Below are 18662 nucleotides of genomic sequence, written 5' to 3' on the forward strand. Positions count from 1 at the left end.
CTTCGCATCCATTATGAACATTTACGTACACACAATATGAAATAAAATGGTAATATCGTTTATGTATTGAATCAATTCTTATGTAAATATTTTTCATAACAAATGATTTGTACTAAAATTACCTATTAATCCTGTTTTTTGCAAAGTTATAGATTCTTTAAACCAAATTTCGCCAACTCGCCTGTTAATCTTGTCTAAAACAAATCAATTTATTGTCAGATAACATATTTCTTCAGGCATTACAGCTTAATTGTAAAGACTTGTCATTAAACTAAGAAAATCATCTTGTTTTCTTATGTGTAGATGACTTTTTAATCGTAAATTTCTCATTAAATATATTTCATCAAATGTTTGTTTCTAGATAAACTCCTATAATTATCGTTAAACTTACTGCAGCAGTGTAATTTATAGTTTCTAAAACAAACAACAACAAATTGTAGACGTGTCCAAAATGTTTATAAAGTGTGGTGATTACTTAGTTTTAACCGAGTTCCCACGACGCTGTTACTGTTAACCTAACTGCCTGTAAGCGGTGCAACCATAATACTTTAAAATTAAAAGTTATTGTTATATGAAATGTGTGAGAATGTTTAATTAAATAAAGTGGGATAAACGGAACTAAGCGCTCATTATAATCCAATGAAAGTGACGACATACACTTACCTAAACATCGTGGAAACACAAAGAAACATAACACAATTACGTAAATATAACGCTTCTGAGAAAATCACAATCCTATTGAGCAATTTCCAATAGCTCGATAGTGTGTTGCATTATCCGCAACTCATTTGGTACGAATTGCGTACATAATACTTTTTGAAAAATACATCATTAAACATTTCTTTCAGAATCGCTTCCTTTCCTTATTAGTCTGAAGTACGTATAATAATAGCCGACTTATAATGGACAAGCTTCGCCGTGTAATGAGTTTTCGAAATAGCCTTAAGTATATATCAACTGATGCAAATTTATGAGAAAACCTGTACATTAAAATAACAATTGTACTGTTTTGTATGTCGAAAACAAACATTTGCCCTGTATTATATCCATGATAATATTTTAACCATTTTTCGATTATATTCGCCGCAGTCCTTATGTCGTCTACTCAAACAAAGATTAGTTACGCATTATTTAACGTGTATCCGAAACTTATCGAAAATTAGTCGGGTGGTAGTTGGACAGGAGCACGCCCTCCGGTGGCGGCACGGCGCGGCGCGGCGCGGCGTCATGTGCTCGCAGTAGTCGGAGTGTAGTTGGAGCGCCGGCCGCCGTCCGTCGCTCATTAATGAGTTGAGCTACAGCAAAAAATATGTTCGTCTATACAATACGGCGGCGCATGACTCGCCGCTCCGCGATCAATTATTAATAAAAAAGCGGGCCGCTTCATTGAAAGGGCGATTAGCTCAATATTTATATGGAATATTCGGTATCAACGGCGCTTTGTGCTCATAATTCGGTGGGTCGTGACGCGGCGTGTTTGACTCTCTGCCGCCCAACGCATAGACCAACTGCTACCCACCGCATGTAGAGGAGATACGCGATTAACAACAAAACAATTTACACCGAACACTGGAATTATCATATAGCGCCTCATTTGACAATATCACTTTCTACCTGCATTCATTCGTAACAATTATAGTATCTGTTTAACAACGACTACGTTACGTATAATTACTATATAACGAAATGCTAGAGAGTACTATGTATTTTTTTCTGAATAGATCCCTTGATCCGTATAAAAATTAAGAATCATCGTTTCTAAAAGAATCTACCTTCACCAATCACAGTCAATAGTCTTCAATGTAGAGTCAACTGAATCTGAGTTCCAAATTTTTATATCAATAACTCTTCAGGTAATCTATGAAGTATTCCTTCTGTCGATATAAATCTGAAAGTCTCCCCGAGTTTTGTAGACAGTAGGCAATAATGAATCGGTTTGTCTGTTACGGTGATATACGAACACGAGCCTACTGCGCTCCGAAACACTTATTATATTGTACTACCGAATTGACTCGCCGACTCTGTAAAGAATTCTTCGCCGTGAAAGCATCACTATATCGACGTTTTATTTAATCTGATATATTTCCACACACATCAATCACAGAGCGCATGCTTATCAAATCAGTAGCGAACTATTAACGGAAATTAATGTTACCTTACATTTAAATATCGACGATACGGTACTTTAATTGCAAAACACTCATTATTATGTCTATTGTGAAACTAATTTAAATGGTATGCAGCTACCGAAAACGTATACTGGTTGTGGACCATGTCGAAAAAACACTATAGGTAAGAGTAAAAACGTGTGTAGATCAACGTACAACTACAAAGTTCGTAAACGAGAACTAGTTTGCTTAATTATAGGATACCGAATAAGTCTAATTCGCAATACCTTTGCCATTGTCTACTTTCGCTACTGTACGTTAAACAAATTAATATATAATGGTAAATAAATTCGCGTACAATTCGAACAGAGCGGTTGCCAGAACGATTTTTCAGTAAAGCTGATGCTAATGAAAAGGCATTTTCACGAGCTTTGGCCCCGGCCAACATGCAAATGTAGTGTTTAATGACGCGCGAAGCCGACGCGCACTACACTGTGGACACAATAAACGTTACATTACAGATTATTGTCAAAACTTGATTCAGACGGAATGTGTGCGGGTCGAGGCGAATATTTTCGACTATTAGTCATATCTTTTGGTGTCTAATTAGAATTGGAAACTACGTCAAGACAAATTTAAGTCGACTCTATTTTTCGTAACGATAAATCTTTATTACTTACTTCACCGTATTCATACAACTTCTGTTTGTATTTATTTTAGATAATTGTCCAGGAAGCACCCAATTTTCAATATTAATGCAAGTTAAAAAAATACAAAGCCAAAAAACTATCGCACTGATTTTTTCACTAGGAATATAGACACACATAATTATTGAAGTCTAATTAATACGTATAAGTCACATAATATTTAAACAACCCAAGGGAAAATCAAAACATTGGCTGCCAAAGCTACTGCTTACTCGTGAAATTACATGAGCACGTCTCTATTAACACACCCATAAATATATTGAAGAAGAAAAGCCCTTCAACCTTGAAAAGGGCAGAGAATGCGGCATGAAACCGCCTCACAATTCTCTGTTAATTTGTCATTATGCAGCAATAAAAACATGGTAAATGAGAGCGACAAAAAACTCGTTCAGACTCTGACAAAAACCGCGAGCTGGGGCGAAATTTGCAAATCATTCCGCCATAATGACGGCCGCTTGAAAAAAATTTAAATATCAAAAGTCCGGACGGGGCGCGGTAATGGTTTAAAATCATTTTTCATTCGAGTCACTCGTGAGTCAGAGAGACTGAGAAAACGGTAGCCGCCGCCGCGCTCCCATTAACTCTAGCCGCCCGCGCTGCGCCACACTCCGCCACTCCGCCACTCCGCCACACCGCCGCGCCACGCCGCCACACTCCGCCACACCGCCACACCGCGCCCGCTGCGGGGTCGCGATTACAATTTTGGACGAGCTCCATCTTTAATTTGTTACCTCTTTCCAAATAAATCTAACAAAAAGTAGCCATCAAGGTCTTGCTCGGGTCGAACTGTAATAGTCTGCAGTTTCTTTTCATCTTTTATTCACAACTTTTTGTCAGCAATTTCGTTCACGTGAACCACTAACACGGACCAATTTAGCACGCAGTTAATAGCATACAGTTAAATCATCTATGTTTTTTGAATAATTTCTTACAGCCTCGTGATTCAAGGAATGTGATGACTTGGATTTCTGTCAGAGGTAAATTTGCATAAGCAAAACATCATTAAGATCTTAATAAACCAATCAGTGTGTATTTTTTGTAAATTTGTTTTTATTTCTAAATAATCATTACAGATGCAATAAAAACGTATGTTATTTACAATTTAAGATTTTATTGTTCCTTATCATTAGTTTTTCTTTTTCTTGTAGGAGGGTTCAAGGGGCGGCAGGCCGCTGTCGAACTCGCTCGCCGTGTGCATGGAGCTCTGTTTGTTCATGACTCTACTGTTAAAACCAATCTTCACTTTTCCAAACCTGAAACAATACAATTTTCATATTAAATCTAGATAGATACCGTTTACTCGTAAACATTCATAATGACAGAAGAATTCACAAATAATAATAATTATTACTTTTACGAATAACTAAGGTCCTTAACAGAAAATATAATCATAACACAGTAACTAATAAATATCCTCTCACCAAGCACCCCTAAAACATTACTTACCCTGGCCTCTTCTTGTCGACCTCATCAGGTACACTAAGTCTGTTCGTTGGCTTCTCTTTCTTCAGTTGGGGATCGCTTTTGCTCCTTCTCGCGAGCGCTGCGGGTGTGTCCCTTAAGGCAAAGGACTTAGCCGCGTGTCCGAGATGCAACTGCTTCGCATCCAACCATTGCCGGACCTCGCGGGGGTAGCCAGAGTAGAACCGCACCCATGAGGTATATGCTACGAAAAGGAACATGCATATAATAACGAAGAGGGGTAGGTTTACAAGAAGTATGCTAGTGAAGGCCCTATGCACATGGCATATTTTTAACGCGCCGACGACTTTTTAAAACGTTTACGAGGCTGTAGATTGTACACAAAGCAAAAACCGCGTTCAAAGCTCGTCTGTATTGCGTTTGTTTATGAACTGTCGAAGAACGGGATGTGGGGGAGGTGCTACTAGTGTTAAGAAGTCTCGTGGTGAAAACGTAAAAATACCTGTATTACAACATATACGCGCCTGTGCTGCCGTATCAGCGCGTTTGTATCAATTCAAATGAGCATTTACCATGCCACAAAATTTTTGTACGCATGCGAAGATTTATTGTCAACTTCTGAATTTCGTATAAAGCACGTTAGCGCACGTCATCTATATGTAATCGTCGCGTTAAAAATAAGCCTTGTGCATAGACCCTAAAACAAATATATCAAAACAAGAAGGGTTAGGAAGGGTATTATGTTATACTATGATTCGTAGTGTTCTAAGGAGTTTATTCGATTATTTGAACGCTACAAATGTTCATGTGACGATAAATGATAGTAAACTAAAACATAAATTATCGACTATGGAGCTAATGACCTTTATTCGATTACCCAAGTTTGGCAACACTTCTATAGATTTTTTAACCCCATTGACCGATGATCGCGTCTCGTCTTAGGCAGGGTGAAAAAAAAACTGCAAAATACTATAAAGTATGATGCGTAGACTCCACAATGAAATGAATATAAAGAAAAATGTAGTCCGCCTACCTCTACTGGCCCTGGCGAGCCACTCGGCGGAGCTGTGCGCGGTGTGCTCGAGCTGCGTCTGCAGCGCGATGGCGGCGCGCGCGCGGTTGGCGGCGGCGGGCGCCACGCTGCGCAGCGCTTCCAACGACTTCGACTCGTCCGCTTGCCGCAGTCTATTGCGTTATGGGCGTTATCTTAATACTTAGAATTGACACAACGAATGGTTTTAGTTTCGTTCAAGTTCACATAAGACAGTCAAATAATTGTTTTTGAAATATTTTTTTTAACTATCAAGTACTGATACTTATGCAGGTTCCTTTTTATATCCTCATATTATCATGAATATATTTTTTTAAATATATACTTTACAAAACTAAACTCTAATTACCGTAAAACGGGCTAAAGGGAATAGTTAATAATTTTGTTCCTTTTCACACTTCCAAGGTTTATTTATCCCGTTTCACTGATGCTTTTCTAAAGCTAACAATCGAGCTGCCAAAACTCATACCGTATCCGCTTTTGTTCTAAATGTCGCACGAACTCTGCCTCGCTGGGCAGTAACATCAAGACGGCCGCGCCGACCTGCGCCGCCCGCCCCGTCCGCCCCACCCTGGCACCATGGAAACATCACCATTAAAGATAAACTTACCTTCTATCGCCCTTATGACATTTTACATAATTATTATGTTAGAAATTTCAATGTCGACCAATGAAAACAATAATTACGTAACATAATGTGTGGCATGCGATTGGTATCAATTGAAAAAATAAAATAGACTTTACAAACATAGCTGTAGATTCCTTATTAATTGACAAATATTAAAATCAAGATTATTATATGTGTAGCATGCTAAACTTTATACTGTTACCACGAAACAACGAAAATAATGTGATATACCGATGCACGTAGTCCGTCGCGGAGGCCGGAGCACAGTACTGCAGCACGAGGTCTACGCGTGGCAAGTCCAAGCCTCTCGCAGCCACGTCCTATTATAAACACGAATGGTTTACTCATAAAAGTGCAGACCAATTTTTTTATGATATTATTTCATGACTACTTTATGAAATATAAAAATTATCTATAACATAATGAAAAGTTAGACACGTGATGGGATTATAATGCACGAGAGAACACAGAGACGAAGCAGTTTGGAACACAAGATTTTCATCGGAAATTGCAAAATTTCTGTTGAGTCAGTATTATCCCAATACACTAAGATAAAAGGTAATTATGATTTTAATTACATACATTAAACATCAAGCCGACACTTTTCATATTTACAAAATATATACCTACCCATCCTTTACTTATCCCATCATTCTTCAAAACTCTGAACTCTAACAGTTCAACATGTAATAACAAAAACGGATCAAAGATTGAATAAAATATGACAATAACAACGCATTAAATTAAAACGGATACAAAGTATAACATGCGTAATATAACAGCGGCACACCGTAACATTGCGGCAACACATTGTAAATTGTTATTTATCGCTACTACCGAAAGTTAGGTGGCGCGGGCGGCGGCGGCAGTGGCGTGCGGCGTGATAGATGTAATAAATACAGATAATAGTATTTAATCGAAGCGTATTGTGTGCTCTGTGGGAGTCGCGCCGACAAACGCTCGGCAGATCGACGGCAGCGGAGCTAGATGAATGACCGACTAATAGACACGCCCGGCCAACAATGCACCGCGGACGAGCAACGCCGACGCACAAAGACGCGCGGTGGCGGTGCCTAGTGCCTGCTGCCAATGCGCACTCCACACTCTGTACCTCTATACGCTCCCGCCAAGAATCTAATGATTCATCAATGTCACGCACTACATTTGGATTTTTTCTTTAAAAAGCAATTAGAAAACGTATTTCATTTATATTTGCAATATATTTGCTAACTTTGTTTCCGAATAAAACTGATGCATCTAGAAGCATACAATTTTATGTCCCTACTTATTCTCCATCAAAAAATGTTTGTCTTGTAAAATGTTATTTAACCATAATGAGATGAATTTAGTTTAAGTAAACTTAGAGTACTCCATACGATGCGAGCAGGTTTTTTTGCACTCTTTCAATTACGTTACCAATTCTAGTCCTAAACTAGCAGAACGAATATGTAACAACTAACTATTCCAGAAAGCTATTAAAAGGCTGATTGGATGTAAAAACGTTTACACTGGTACCTCGGTAAACAGATGGACTCTAGTAGTTTTAATTTGTATTTGTATTTTAACGGCACAGGGATTTTCCTGTTATTTTTAATATTTTATAAGAGCAGTATTTCAAGAAATGTAATTCTAAACATGGGGCCTAATTTATTTAAGTAGTAACACATCCCTTTTACCCGAATAACCATTTTTTTCTCTAAAAAGCAAAAGCTTGTTTTTGCTTCAACAAATTGCCAGGACTCTACACCACCATCACCTAGAATGCTGAAAAAGTAGTATTGTCAAACACTTACCGTGCAAATAAGAACACCGTGTCTAGCTTCTCGGAATTGTTTAAAAACTTCTATCCTTTGTTCGTGTTGCATCGACCCGTGTAGGCTGAACATTTCCAAATCAACAGGTATCAACCCTCCTTCAGACGGCTCATGGTAATCCACTTCAAATTCTGAACTGCTTGACTCCGATCCATCCTTAAAACCACAAACGAGTGTTTCATAATAATAACTATATTTCAAGTTAATTGTTTAATTGAAACAAATTAGCTAGAATATTATGTGCATAATTTGTAATTGTTCTGTTCGGAATGAATTACCTCATCTTTTCCCATCCTATCCGCTTTTCTCTTCTTCGCCTTAGATTTTTCTTGGTCTTTCTTCTTTTTCTTTTTACCAGTCAATACTGTTTCAATCAAGTCAGCGTGATAGTCAACCATTTCAAGTGTTGCCATGAAAACGATCATTTTCCCGCCTTTCTTATTTAAAACACAATGTTCCACTATTAGTGAACAAAGTGTCACTAATCGTAGTTTCATTGGTACTACTAAGAACGTTTGGTTCACCGTTTGTGGCATTACCAATTCATCTTCGATTATTGCCGATTTTACTGCTTCCGTAAATTTATTTCCAGTTTCTTGTGGGTTTATATCATCAATCTGTTCTTTGATATCTTTTGCAGTATTTTTTTCTTCTAATTCCTTTTGAACTTTGAAATACTCATAATCAGAATCACTGTCACTTTCTTCTGTTGTGTCTTTCGGAACACTTTCATATTTTTTATTTTCCTTCTTAGCTGTGGTTTGGAACAAGTCATGTCGATTTAAACCACCAAATTCCTTTAGACCTAAAACACAATATGGTTAGAAAGTTTCTTATAAGTAAAGTAAGCCAAAAATATGACATACCTCCTCTGCGTTCACCTTCTTCTTCCTCAGACTCACTATCGTCTTTGGTCTTCTTTTCTTTTTTATTTTTATTATCACCTACTTGGGTGTTATCATCTTCTATATTTTTATTAAGAGGAATATCTTCCTTTTTATTTGCAATTTTGTTTTCGTCAACCTTTTGTGGTTTCAATGAGTCTGCTACAACTGCTCTGCCCTCTGATGTATCAATGAAAACTGGATCCACTAATGTGATGCCAGCCAAATTTTCCACCGCCTATAGAAATACAAAATAACTAAATGTACGACAAGACAACACAGATATACACTTACACCAGACACAGTCATACTTACTTTTGTAAGCGTAGCTGATAGAAGAATTGTCTGCCTTTCTTTAGACATCAATATATCTGTTAAATGATGTTTCACCTCAGATTTTTCTTCTTTATCATCAATTTGTTCTTTTTCGTTAACATCTTCATCTGGAATCTTTTTTTTTATAGTTTGTTTAACCAAAGCTAATGGATCATATGTGGCTGCTTTTTTATGATCCTCAATACTTTTCACAATAGCTGCCACATCTTTTTCATATCCCATGTCTAATAAACGATCTGCTTCATCTAAAACCAGACAACTACATACAAAGAAATAAATACCACAAGCCATAAAATTATAAATAAGAACAAATATTATACCAATATTGTGCTAACATACCCAGTTTTTGCAAAGTTCAAAGATTGTGTGTGCCTCAAATGATCATTTATCCGACCTGGTGTGCCTACAAGTATGCTTAGGCCTTTTCTTAGTCTAGCTTTCTCTGCTTTCCTTTTTTGCCCTCCACTAAGCAAACCCGGCACAATCCATGTAAAGGGCTGTTTTTAAATATAATATGTATAAGTAAAAAGTAATGCAATACATTGTAAAGACTATTAACAGCATAGTAACAACATTTCTCATACCTCCACAGAAATAAAAATAGAAATGTCCTACCTTAACCAATTTAACAAATAATTCATATGTTTGCACCGCCAACTCTCTTGTAGGCACCACCACAACCACTCTGATGCCATCATGCCTATTTATTTTAGGCCTTATTGCCTGCAACCCTTCAACAACTGGTAGAGCATATGCTAATGTTTTACCTGAACCCGTTTGTGATCTGTTTAAACAAAAACCACCTTAAATCTGTGATCTTGATATGGTATTTGGTATGTTTATTTTAAGTTAACTCCAAACATAAACATTAACCCTCTTATTCACAGACTTTTTATCTAGGGACGGAGTAAAGCTGTGATAACAAGTCTGTTTCTCAATGCTAACGGCATGGCAGCCTTCACAGTGCGTAGCCATAGGGCCATTGTGATTGGCTAATATTGTTATTTATTTATTTATTTACATATTTGTTAAAAACTTACACAGCATATTCTTCTACCTAATGCAATCATAAACTCAGTGAGTTTTTCCGTGCATTATATAATTGACAGAAATATTTTTTTATAATTGTTGTGTACAAGGTATATTACAATAATTTAAATAATATGATATTGTGTATCACCTACTGAGCCGGCCGTCACACTGCGTATCGTTAAAAAGTATATAATCCGGCGGTAGATGTTAATTACAAGTTGAAACAGAGGCTATTTGTTCCTAAGATTTTTAAGTTTCTTTTATCTTTCTTTTTTTTTGCTTAATATTGTAAGCACTTACTTGTTTAATGAGGTCTAAGTATTTTTATCATTTTCTTAATTTTTTTTTTTTAGTTTTTTATTTTATTTATGTTTTGCAAAAAGTATTTTTCAATATTCTCTCATCTATAAATAAGGGGTTAAGTATGTAAAAGGCCTAATAAAAAATGTTACAATAATATAAGTATATACACTATTTTTTAATGATCAAAAATAAAAAATAATATTATTTACTACCTACTAATAATAGTATTAATGCACAAATATTTGACTAAAAAAAATACATATAATTAACCCTAAATATAGGTTATTTTTGCTCAACATTTCATTGAACCATAATTCTGGTTTTCTAGTGTCTATTGGTTCATACAACTTTATAAATTTTACTGTGTCTCATAATTGTCATTCTTTAATAATAGTCTCCTATACGCATTTAGTATTCATAGATGAACATTAATCTGATGTGCGATCTTTAAGGTATTCATTACATGTTATGTCCATAATTTTATGAATATTTTAATTCATTATAGCTTTGTCATTTAGTTATAAACAATTTTAACTGCATGTTCATAATGTCTTATGTCTTTTACATACTCCATTTCTTTTTGTATATGAATATTATTGGTGTACATACAATATAGACACAACAAAATACAAAATAAAATATGACTTTGTTTTAAATGTATAACTAATAATAATATTTTTGTGTAGAACATGATGCCAACTGTTAAAATATTCCCATAGCATTCTTATTTAATAAAAATGTGAATAATTGAATTGGGTGATAAGCCTCCTTATTTCATTATGGTGTACTATAGACGTGACAAATCATACTTGACTTGAACCACTTGTTGCATTTTGACGCTTGAAAGGCAATCATATCTAAACAACAAATATACTTAAAATGTACTCTATAAATATTTAGAATCGCCATATTTCTCCTCATCATTTGATTTAGGTTTTGTAGGTCTAGGACAATTTTAAAATCATTAGGCTATATCTTTTTAAAATAAAAATTTGAATAGTTATGGATTTTCATATTAAAATCAAAACTTTAAATCACACTACGCAAAAATGCACTGATTGTCGCTTCGATATTATTGCCTTTCAAGCGTTAATATACTTTGAAACTTTGAAGTCTATTACCAGCAACAAAAGGCCTACAGACTTGCATATTCACATCCAAAAAGGTAGACAGTGATGATGATGTGTAAGATAGGGATTATGTTTATATAAAAACAAATACAATTAGATTCATACCAATGTATTCCCTATTAATGTAATGTCTATTTACTTGTATGACAAATAACGCAACAAACTCCACTGTACCTGATAAGTATGTCTCGGCCCTGCAATATGACTGGAATAGCATTCTGCTGCACTGTCATAAGCTCTTTCAGTTTTAAATTCTGTTGCAAATTTGCCACACTATGTGAATGTATATTCAAATCTGAGAATGTTTTGCCTGTAAATACTTTCTCTACTATCGGCTTCACGGCTCTCTGGCCTATTCGAGGCACGTCTGGGTTATTTTTGAATAGAGATGATATCCAACCACCACTTCGTGGTTTCTGTGCTATCTGAATATCATCACTGAGTTTTTGATAGTTTTTCCCTTGAAATTTGCCTTTGTTTTCACTAAGATTCCTTAAATTGGCTTCCAAATTATCATTTTTTTCAGCTGGTGGTTGTGTCAACTTGGCTACTTTTTTATTTGGTTCTTCTTCAGTTGTTTTCACATAATTTCCTTTTTGGGCAATAAACCGAGGTCTCTTTCTAGCTATAGTTTTACCAGTAAACTTAGGGTTAGACACAAACTTATATTCAGACGCATCTTTACGCACTGCACCAGGTTTCTTCTTATTCTGAAGAAGTATAGAAATTAAAAAATAATTGTTTCTGCGTATAACTTGATATAATTATAGGAATACGGCACTTACTGTCTTAGCAACCGATATATTTAATTGTAAATCCTCCATAACTTAAAATTAATACAATAATAACAACGTTTTGAGGTTATGTACGCACGTTTGACTGACGTCTCTGACGTTTAGTAGATAAAACGTCCGTTCTAAAACTAACTGTGAAATAAAGAAACACAGCATACATAACTTATTAAAATATTATTTCATAAAAATATCTGTAAAATATAAAAACAGGATATAAGAAAAAATATTAATAAAAAAAAATGGTACAGGGTAGACCTACTACAATAATAATATTCTGTTGTTGAACGAAAATAACAGTGGTATCTTGTTCTTGCCTTATTTCCGGTTGATCATGTTACAAAATAAAATAGGTAAATTAGTAGTTATTTTCATGTAAATCAGCCTAGAGTACGCGAAAATTTATTACTTATAATTAGATAAAATGATATATAATTATAAGTGATAGATAATTAATTATAAATTAATTATATGTAGCGTTCGCATACTAATAGCGGTTGTGAAATAAGTTTAAGCTACTTTACGATCAAAGTTCGATTTTCAGACCTTCTGTAAAGATTCACCCCCTTATTCATAGACGTTTTTTATCGAACGACCGAGTAAGGCTGTGATAACAAGTCTGTTTCTCAGTGCTGACGGCATGGCAGTCTTCGCAGTGCATAGACGTAGGGCCGTTGTGATTGGCTAATATTGAAATACAACAATAATAACCAATCACAACGGCCCTATGTCTATTTCTCAGTGCCGTTGAGCACTGAGAAACAGGCTTGTTATCACAGCTTTACTCCGTCCTTAGATAAAAAACGTTTATGAATAAGGGGGTCAGTAAATATACCTATTATTGTAAGTGTCAAAACATGCTATCGATTAAACGCATAATAGCACTGTTTTGCATCCCAACAAAACAGATATTATGTGTAGAATAAAACACACAGCGTTGATGTGAAGAAGCTGTCTATGGTTATGCTTTGTCTATAGTTATATACCTATATAATCTGTGGATTCTGTTTACTTACACCTTCTTCTCACCAGAGGCGCCACTGTCGTGACGCTTGTGGCGAGTTGACAGTTATTTGAATCATACGTGTCTTCACTCACCTGCAAGAGCCTTGCTGAACGCTGTGTGTTTTATTCTACACATAATATCTGTTTTGTTGGGATGCAAAACAGTGCTATTATGTGCCTTCATAAAACACACAGCGTTGATGTGAAGACCTGTTTGTTATCTGCTGGTGAGAAGGGAGAAATTAAATACCCAAACGCTATGTGATTATTATATTTACCACAATTATATATATATATATATATATATATATATATATATATATATATATATATATATATATATATATATATATATATATATATATATATATATTTTTATTTAAGTAGAAAATATAAAAATTAAAATCGTATAATTCTATCATTTTGATCACAGTTATAAATTCTATTCTCATTATAAAGTAAAATAATCAAACAAAACAAAAGGATAATAATAAAATAACAATTCCTTATTATAAGGTAAAATAATCAAACAAAACAAAACAAAAATAACAATAATAATAAAATAATAACTATTGTTTATATAACTGAGAATGTTCTCTGCAACAAATCTTCAGAATGATCATTCCGTCTTTGTACTCTGCGGCAATAATGATTGGTGAATGTTGACATACTCCTCCAATTACCTCTGTCTAATATTTCTTGTACAGGTCTATCTTCTACCCAACTCTTTGATGCTACTGCTGATCGAATGCTGCCAGGGGTGCATCTATTTTAACTTCCCTGAAAATGGACCTGATCCATCCAGCTATAATTGTCCTAGAAGCTGGTTTAATGACTCCCATAATGGAAATAAAAGGCTTATTATATTACCACCACTGGCTCGACGGTTCTTGGAAATTTTTAAGAGTTTCATGACATGTCGGACTGGGCAAATATTAACATTCTGGTTCTTTAACAAAAGCCAACCTGATTGTTGATGTGTTCCTGTGTCAGTTTTTGAACCAAATTTAGGCCACAAAATAATCTTGTCATTTTCAATAACAAGACTTTCCTCAGTCACCTCTAGCAAGGTTAGGTCATGTATTCTGCGACCAGATGCCAGAAGCAATATTAAAGCTGTACGCCTTGATATGTCAAAAAGTGTCTCACAATGCGGAGTAGCTAACAGCCAGTCAAATAATATTTTAGTATCCCAGATAGGCGTCTTTTTAGTTGGTATCCTAGCCAGCGATATGGCTTTTAATATTTGCTGAATAAAAAAGTTTTTATTATAATTTTCTTTCCACGGTCTACAATGAGTAAATATGGCTGACTTGTGTAGAAGAATTGTATTAAATGCTAGGTTTTCTTTAAGAAAAAGGTTTGCTAAAAATCGAGCAATATCTTCACCCTTTGGAGATTTATCATTAGTGTCATTTGATTTACACCAGGATTGCCAGCGCTTAATCGGAGCCTTATATGTTTCCAGAGTTGAAGAACGCCAGCTGCTATTTAATAATTTTTGTTCATCTACACTCCAATGCGAGATGTGTTCCGACCACCCCCAACCTTCCAAGCCTGGAGATGTATCTTGTCCACCTGGGTAGGTGGTTGCCTGGTGGTCTGATCTATGAGTACCCTCTGCAGGTGCAATATGGTTATTGGATCCTCTATTGCTCGAGTTTGTAGGTCTGGTAACCAGTAACATTGGGTCCACTGGGGTGCTATCACTATGTAAAGACCCTTCGCGGTATTGAGGTGCGATAGAACTCTGGGAATTAGATTGGGTGGTGGAAACACCCAAGCAAGATTGTAGTCCCACTCGCGACTGAATGCGTCGCAGTATACTGCTGATCCATCTTGTGAATCCAGCGTGACGTAACTGGTAACGACGGCGGTGCTTTCGGATGCGAACAGGTCTATATCCGGAACTCCCCATTGTCTGAATATGGCCTCCGTGGCCTGGGGTAACAAGTGCCACTCGGGTACTGGCCGACCCCTCGACAGGCGGTCTGCAATGCCGTTTAGCCTCCCCGGGAGGTAACATGCCGACAGCGTTATGTTGAGCTGCTCGGTTAGCTCCAGAAGCCTGCTGGTGAGATTTAGCAGTGCTATTGAGCGAGTGCCACCTTGATTTTTTATATACGCCACTAGTGTACGATTGTCTGACTGCACTAGGATATGCGCATTTGACAAATTTACCTGCCGACTCTCTATGGCCGCAAAAAACTGCGTACAATTCCTTTACGTTGGAATGCCAGTTCCGCTGGCGTGATGTCCACCTCTTGGCCAAGAACACCCCATTTAGTTGGGCACCCCAGCCTGCATCCGATGCATCTGTGGTGAGGAAATGAGTAATTTCCTTTCTTTGAAGAGAGACCGTACTGTGCTCTATCTCTTTCAGCCACCAATTTAGGTCTTGTATCACACAGGGGGTTAGTAGCCTTCTCTCCCGAGGTCTGGTCTGTTTGAACTGTCTGAGAAAAACCTGGAATTGGCGGCAATGTAAACGGCCCTTGGGTACTGTATGGTTGGCAAAATTTAGTTGCCCTAGCAAGCTCTGAGCCTGTCTTAAGGTACAACTCTCTACCTCTAAAATGCCCCGAATGCTCGTTTGTATTGACTGAACTTTTTTGAAGGGTAAGTTTACTGTCTGGACTTGAGTATCCCACCTGAGACCCAGATACTCTAACTGCTGGGTAGGGATTAGTGTTGATTTTTGGTAATTTATATGCCATCCTAGAGACTCTAAGAGAGTCACGGTTTCCGTAACCTGTTTGGTAAGGCTGAGACAATTCTGGTGGGCCAAAAGGTAATCGTCTAAATATACTATAATCCTGATTCCTCGAGCCCGAAGGATTTCCGCAATCCAATTTGATAGGGCTGCAAAAATTTGAGGAGCAGAGGATAGACCGAAAGGTAAGGCTGTTAATTGCAAGATTTCTTGCTTGTATATGACGCGCAGAAAACGCCTGTGTGTTTCCGCTATGGGTAGATGAAAATAAGCCTGCTGAAGGTCTATCTTCGTTAACCAATCCTGACTTTGAAGGAAATCCATAACGTCCACCTGAGAAATTAATTGGAATCTTTTGTAGCAACATAACTGTTGAGGTTCCGGAGGTCGAAAATAGGACGTACCCCCCCATCTGGCTTCTGAATCAAAAACATTTTTGAAAAGAAACCAGAATTTATTACCAATGGTTTCTCTAGAATATTCTGGGATTTTAATTTGATTATGACCTCTGACATTTGGGCCGTTGTCTTGGTTGTTAAAGCTCTTTGTATATGGCTGTATGGATACTGCAAGGGGGTTTTCGTTTGAAAGGTATACGGCCATAGGTTATAATCTTTTGAATAAATGGGCCTGCGCCCAATTCCTTCCAAACTTTTAAATGATTTCTTAAACAACCCCCTTCGGAAGTGATAGTCACTTTTGTGATGTCTTTGGATTGTGCTTGTATTCTGAGCCTTTTTTACTGTGACGAAAGGGCTGATTCTTCTTAAAATCTGGCTTATTCTTTGGAGTGCGGTGGAACTTATTATCATGATATTTGTTCTTCCTAACATCCTTATTATGTGTAACACGGTTAGAATAAGAAGATGTTGATGGTTTGTCCTCTTTTATGTAGCTTGGAGTATTTAACCAAACCTGTGTACCACCCAAAGACTGTATGACTGGCAACAATTTCTCACGTCCAAATAAATACTCAGAGCTTGGCGGGATTCTCTGTAATGTGGCTTTTAAATTGGGATTGGCTATCTCTTTTAAAATTCTATCACGCCTAGTCTGTATACATTCTCCCCGCTTACCACAAATAACCTGCATTATAGTCTCCCACTTCTTATTACTCTCTGAGTTAGGTCCAAAAAGACCCGTTAGTTTTTCTACCAAGGTATTAGAATTTATATTTTCAGGGTTAGCGGCAGCCCAATTTACCAGACTCTGAAGACCTGTTTGTAATAGCTGCCGTTGCTCCAAGACAGAATTTGACAAGCCTGCTAACACCTGTTCTGTGGACTGCAAATAATCTTTCTGATTGTTGAAATGACAGAGTTCCTCATTAACTTTTAATGCTGTAAACCCTGGGATAGCAACACACGTTTGTAATGCCTTTTTATAACGGATCGATTTCCACACCGGTGAATCAAACATTTGCAACTGTTCTAGATTCCTGAGACGATCTTTATCGGCTACAGGAATAACCATCTTACTATCAAAATCAACGTGAATTTCACCCAAACTAACGTCCGTCTGAGTAGGATTATTTAAAAAGGTGTTTGTGATGTTGATGGAGTTCCTATTAAATTATCCGAAGGTTGGTTTGCAGTATGTAAATGGTACGGTAAATTCGTAAGATAATCTGATATACAAGCTACCTGAGTCATTAATGCGTCTATTCGTGGATCATTGACGGTAGATGAGCTATGTCAGTGATCGTGTTTTGATCGTTTATTCGGCGGTGGGCTAGCGAAACCCTCCTCATCTTCCGAAGATGAGGAAGAAGATGAACTGTGTAAATCTTCACGCGAGCCCGTAGCCCTGTTTTGTTCTCCCTCCGGAGCAACAAAATCAGGCTTATCTTGGTCATAAACACGATTATCACTCATCTTAAAATATGCTAAAGACTTACCGAAGTAAATGATGAATAATTTGGACTTGATGCACTAATTTTGCACATAAAGTTGTTTGCAATTCTTTATCACTGAAACTTCGCGGCAAAACACAGCAAAACCACAAACGCTATGATTCAAATAACTGTCAACTCGCCACAAGCGTCACGACAGGGGCGCCTCTGGTGAGAAGAAGGTGTAAGTAAACAGAATCCACAGATTATATAGGTATATAACTATAGACAAAGCATAACCATAGACAGCTTCTTCACATCAACGCTGTGTGTTTTATGAAGGCACATAATATGATGCTTATATCTACTTAAATAGATTATATTGTATGAACATCTTTTCCAAAGCATACTTATCCTTTTGCGAATCAATATATTAATATTAGGTATCTTATGCCTATATAAAGTAAATTGGGTTTATTACGTGTTACATATATGCGCAAAAAGGAGAATGCCCATTTTTGTATGAGAGTTAGGCTACGCTTGCGTCTGTACAAAACCTTCACAAAACTATAGGGAATATATCCTAATTTTTATACAAATTGAAAACAATTAGATATTCGATGGGAGTTCGGAGTAATCAGAATTTTTATAGCGCGGTTATTTTGAGGTTAAGTATGGACTGCAATAATGTAAGGTAGAAAGTACCTACGTGCCTGATTAAGTTCAATATTGCAGTACCTACTTTTTATTGCTATAAGCGATTAGTGGACGGTCTTTTCGCCTAGCTTCAATTGCCCTCATAAGAAACTGATAGGTACTAACATACTTATCTGATAAGACGAAACTCCAATAAAACTTCTAACATAGTATGGCGGAATATTAGTTTTTCACGGAGCATAAATATGTT

General features: G+C 36.6%; 1 protein-coding gene across 2 annotated transcripts; it reads right to left on the reverse strand.

Moving 5' to 3' along the window:
* Positions 1 to 3845: 3845 nt before the first annotated feature.
* LOC115452191 (probable ATP-dependent RNA helicase CG8611) lies at positions 3846 to 17989 on the reverse strand. Of its 2 annotated transcripts, XM_037444551.1 has the most exons (14): positions 17822 to 17989; positions 12201 to 12341; positions 11590 to 12125; positions 9566 to 9734; positions 9290 to 9447; positions 8930 to 9209; positions 8597 to 8852; positions 8009 to 8535; positions 7710 to 7886; positions 6148 to 6236; positions 5758 to 5859; positions 5271 to 5422; positions 4262 to 4481; positions 3846 to 4068 (listed from the first exon to the last, which is right to left on the reverse strand). In XM_037444551.1, exons 2-14 carry the CDS (start codon positions 12237 to 12239, stop codon positions 3942 to 3944), a joined length of 2832 nt encoding a protein of 943 aa, XP_037300448.1. In that variant the 5' UTR covers positions 12240 to 12341; positions 17822 to 17989; the 3' UTR covers positions 3846 to 3941. The 2 variants fall into 2 exon arrangements, with proteins under 2 accessions (XP_037300448.1, XP_037300447.1); XM_037444550.1 differs by lacking the exon at positions 12201 to 12341 and having other exon boundaries at positions 17822 to 17982.
* Between the last annotated feature and the right edge of the window lie 673 nt (positions 17990 to 18662).

The sequence above is a fragment of the Manduca sexta genome, chromosome 28 (genome assembly GCF_014839805.1).
Source record: "Manduca sexta isolate Smith_Timp_Sample1 chromosome 28, JHU_Msex_v1.0, whole genome shotgun sequence".
NCBI lineage: Eukaryota > Metazoa > Arthropoda > Insecta > Lepidoptera > Sphingidae > Manduca > Manduca sexta.

Coding starts and splice junctions, on each gene's coding strand:
- LOC115452191 (XM_037444550.1), bottom strand. CDS start 17,869: ATGTGCAAAATTAGTGCATCAAGTCCAAATTATTCATCATTTACTTCG. Junction 8,536..8,596: donor AGAAGGTGAACGCAGAGGAG/GTATGTCATATT, acceptor ATTGTGTTTTAG/GTCTAAAGGAATTTGGTGGT. Junction 5,423..5,757: donor TTAGAACAAAAGCGGATACG/GTATGAGTTTTG, acceptor ATAACGCAATAG/ACTGCGGCAAGCGGACGAGT.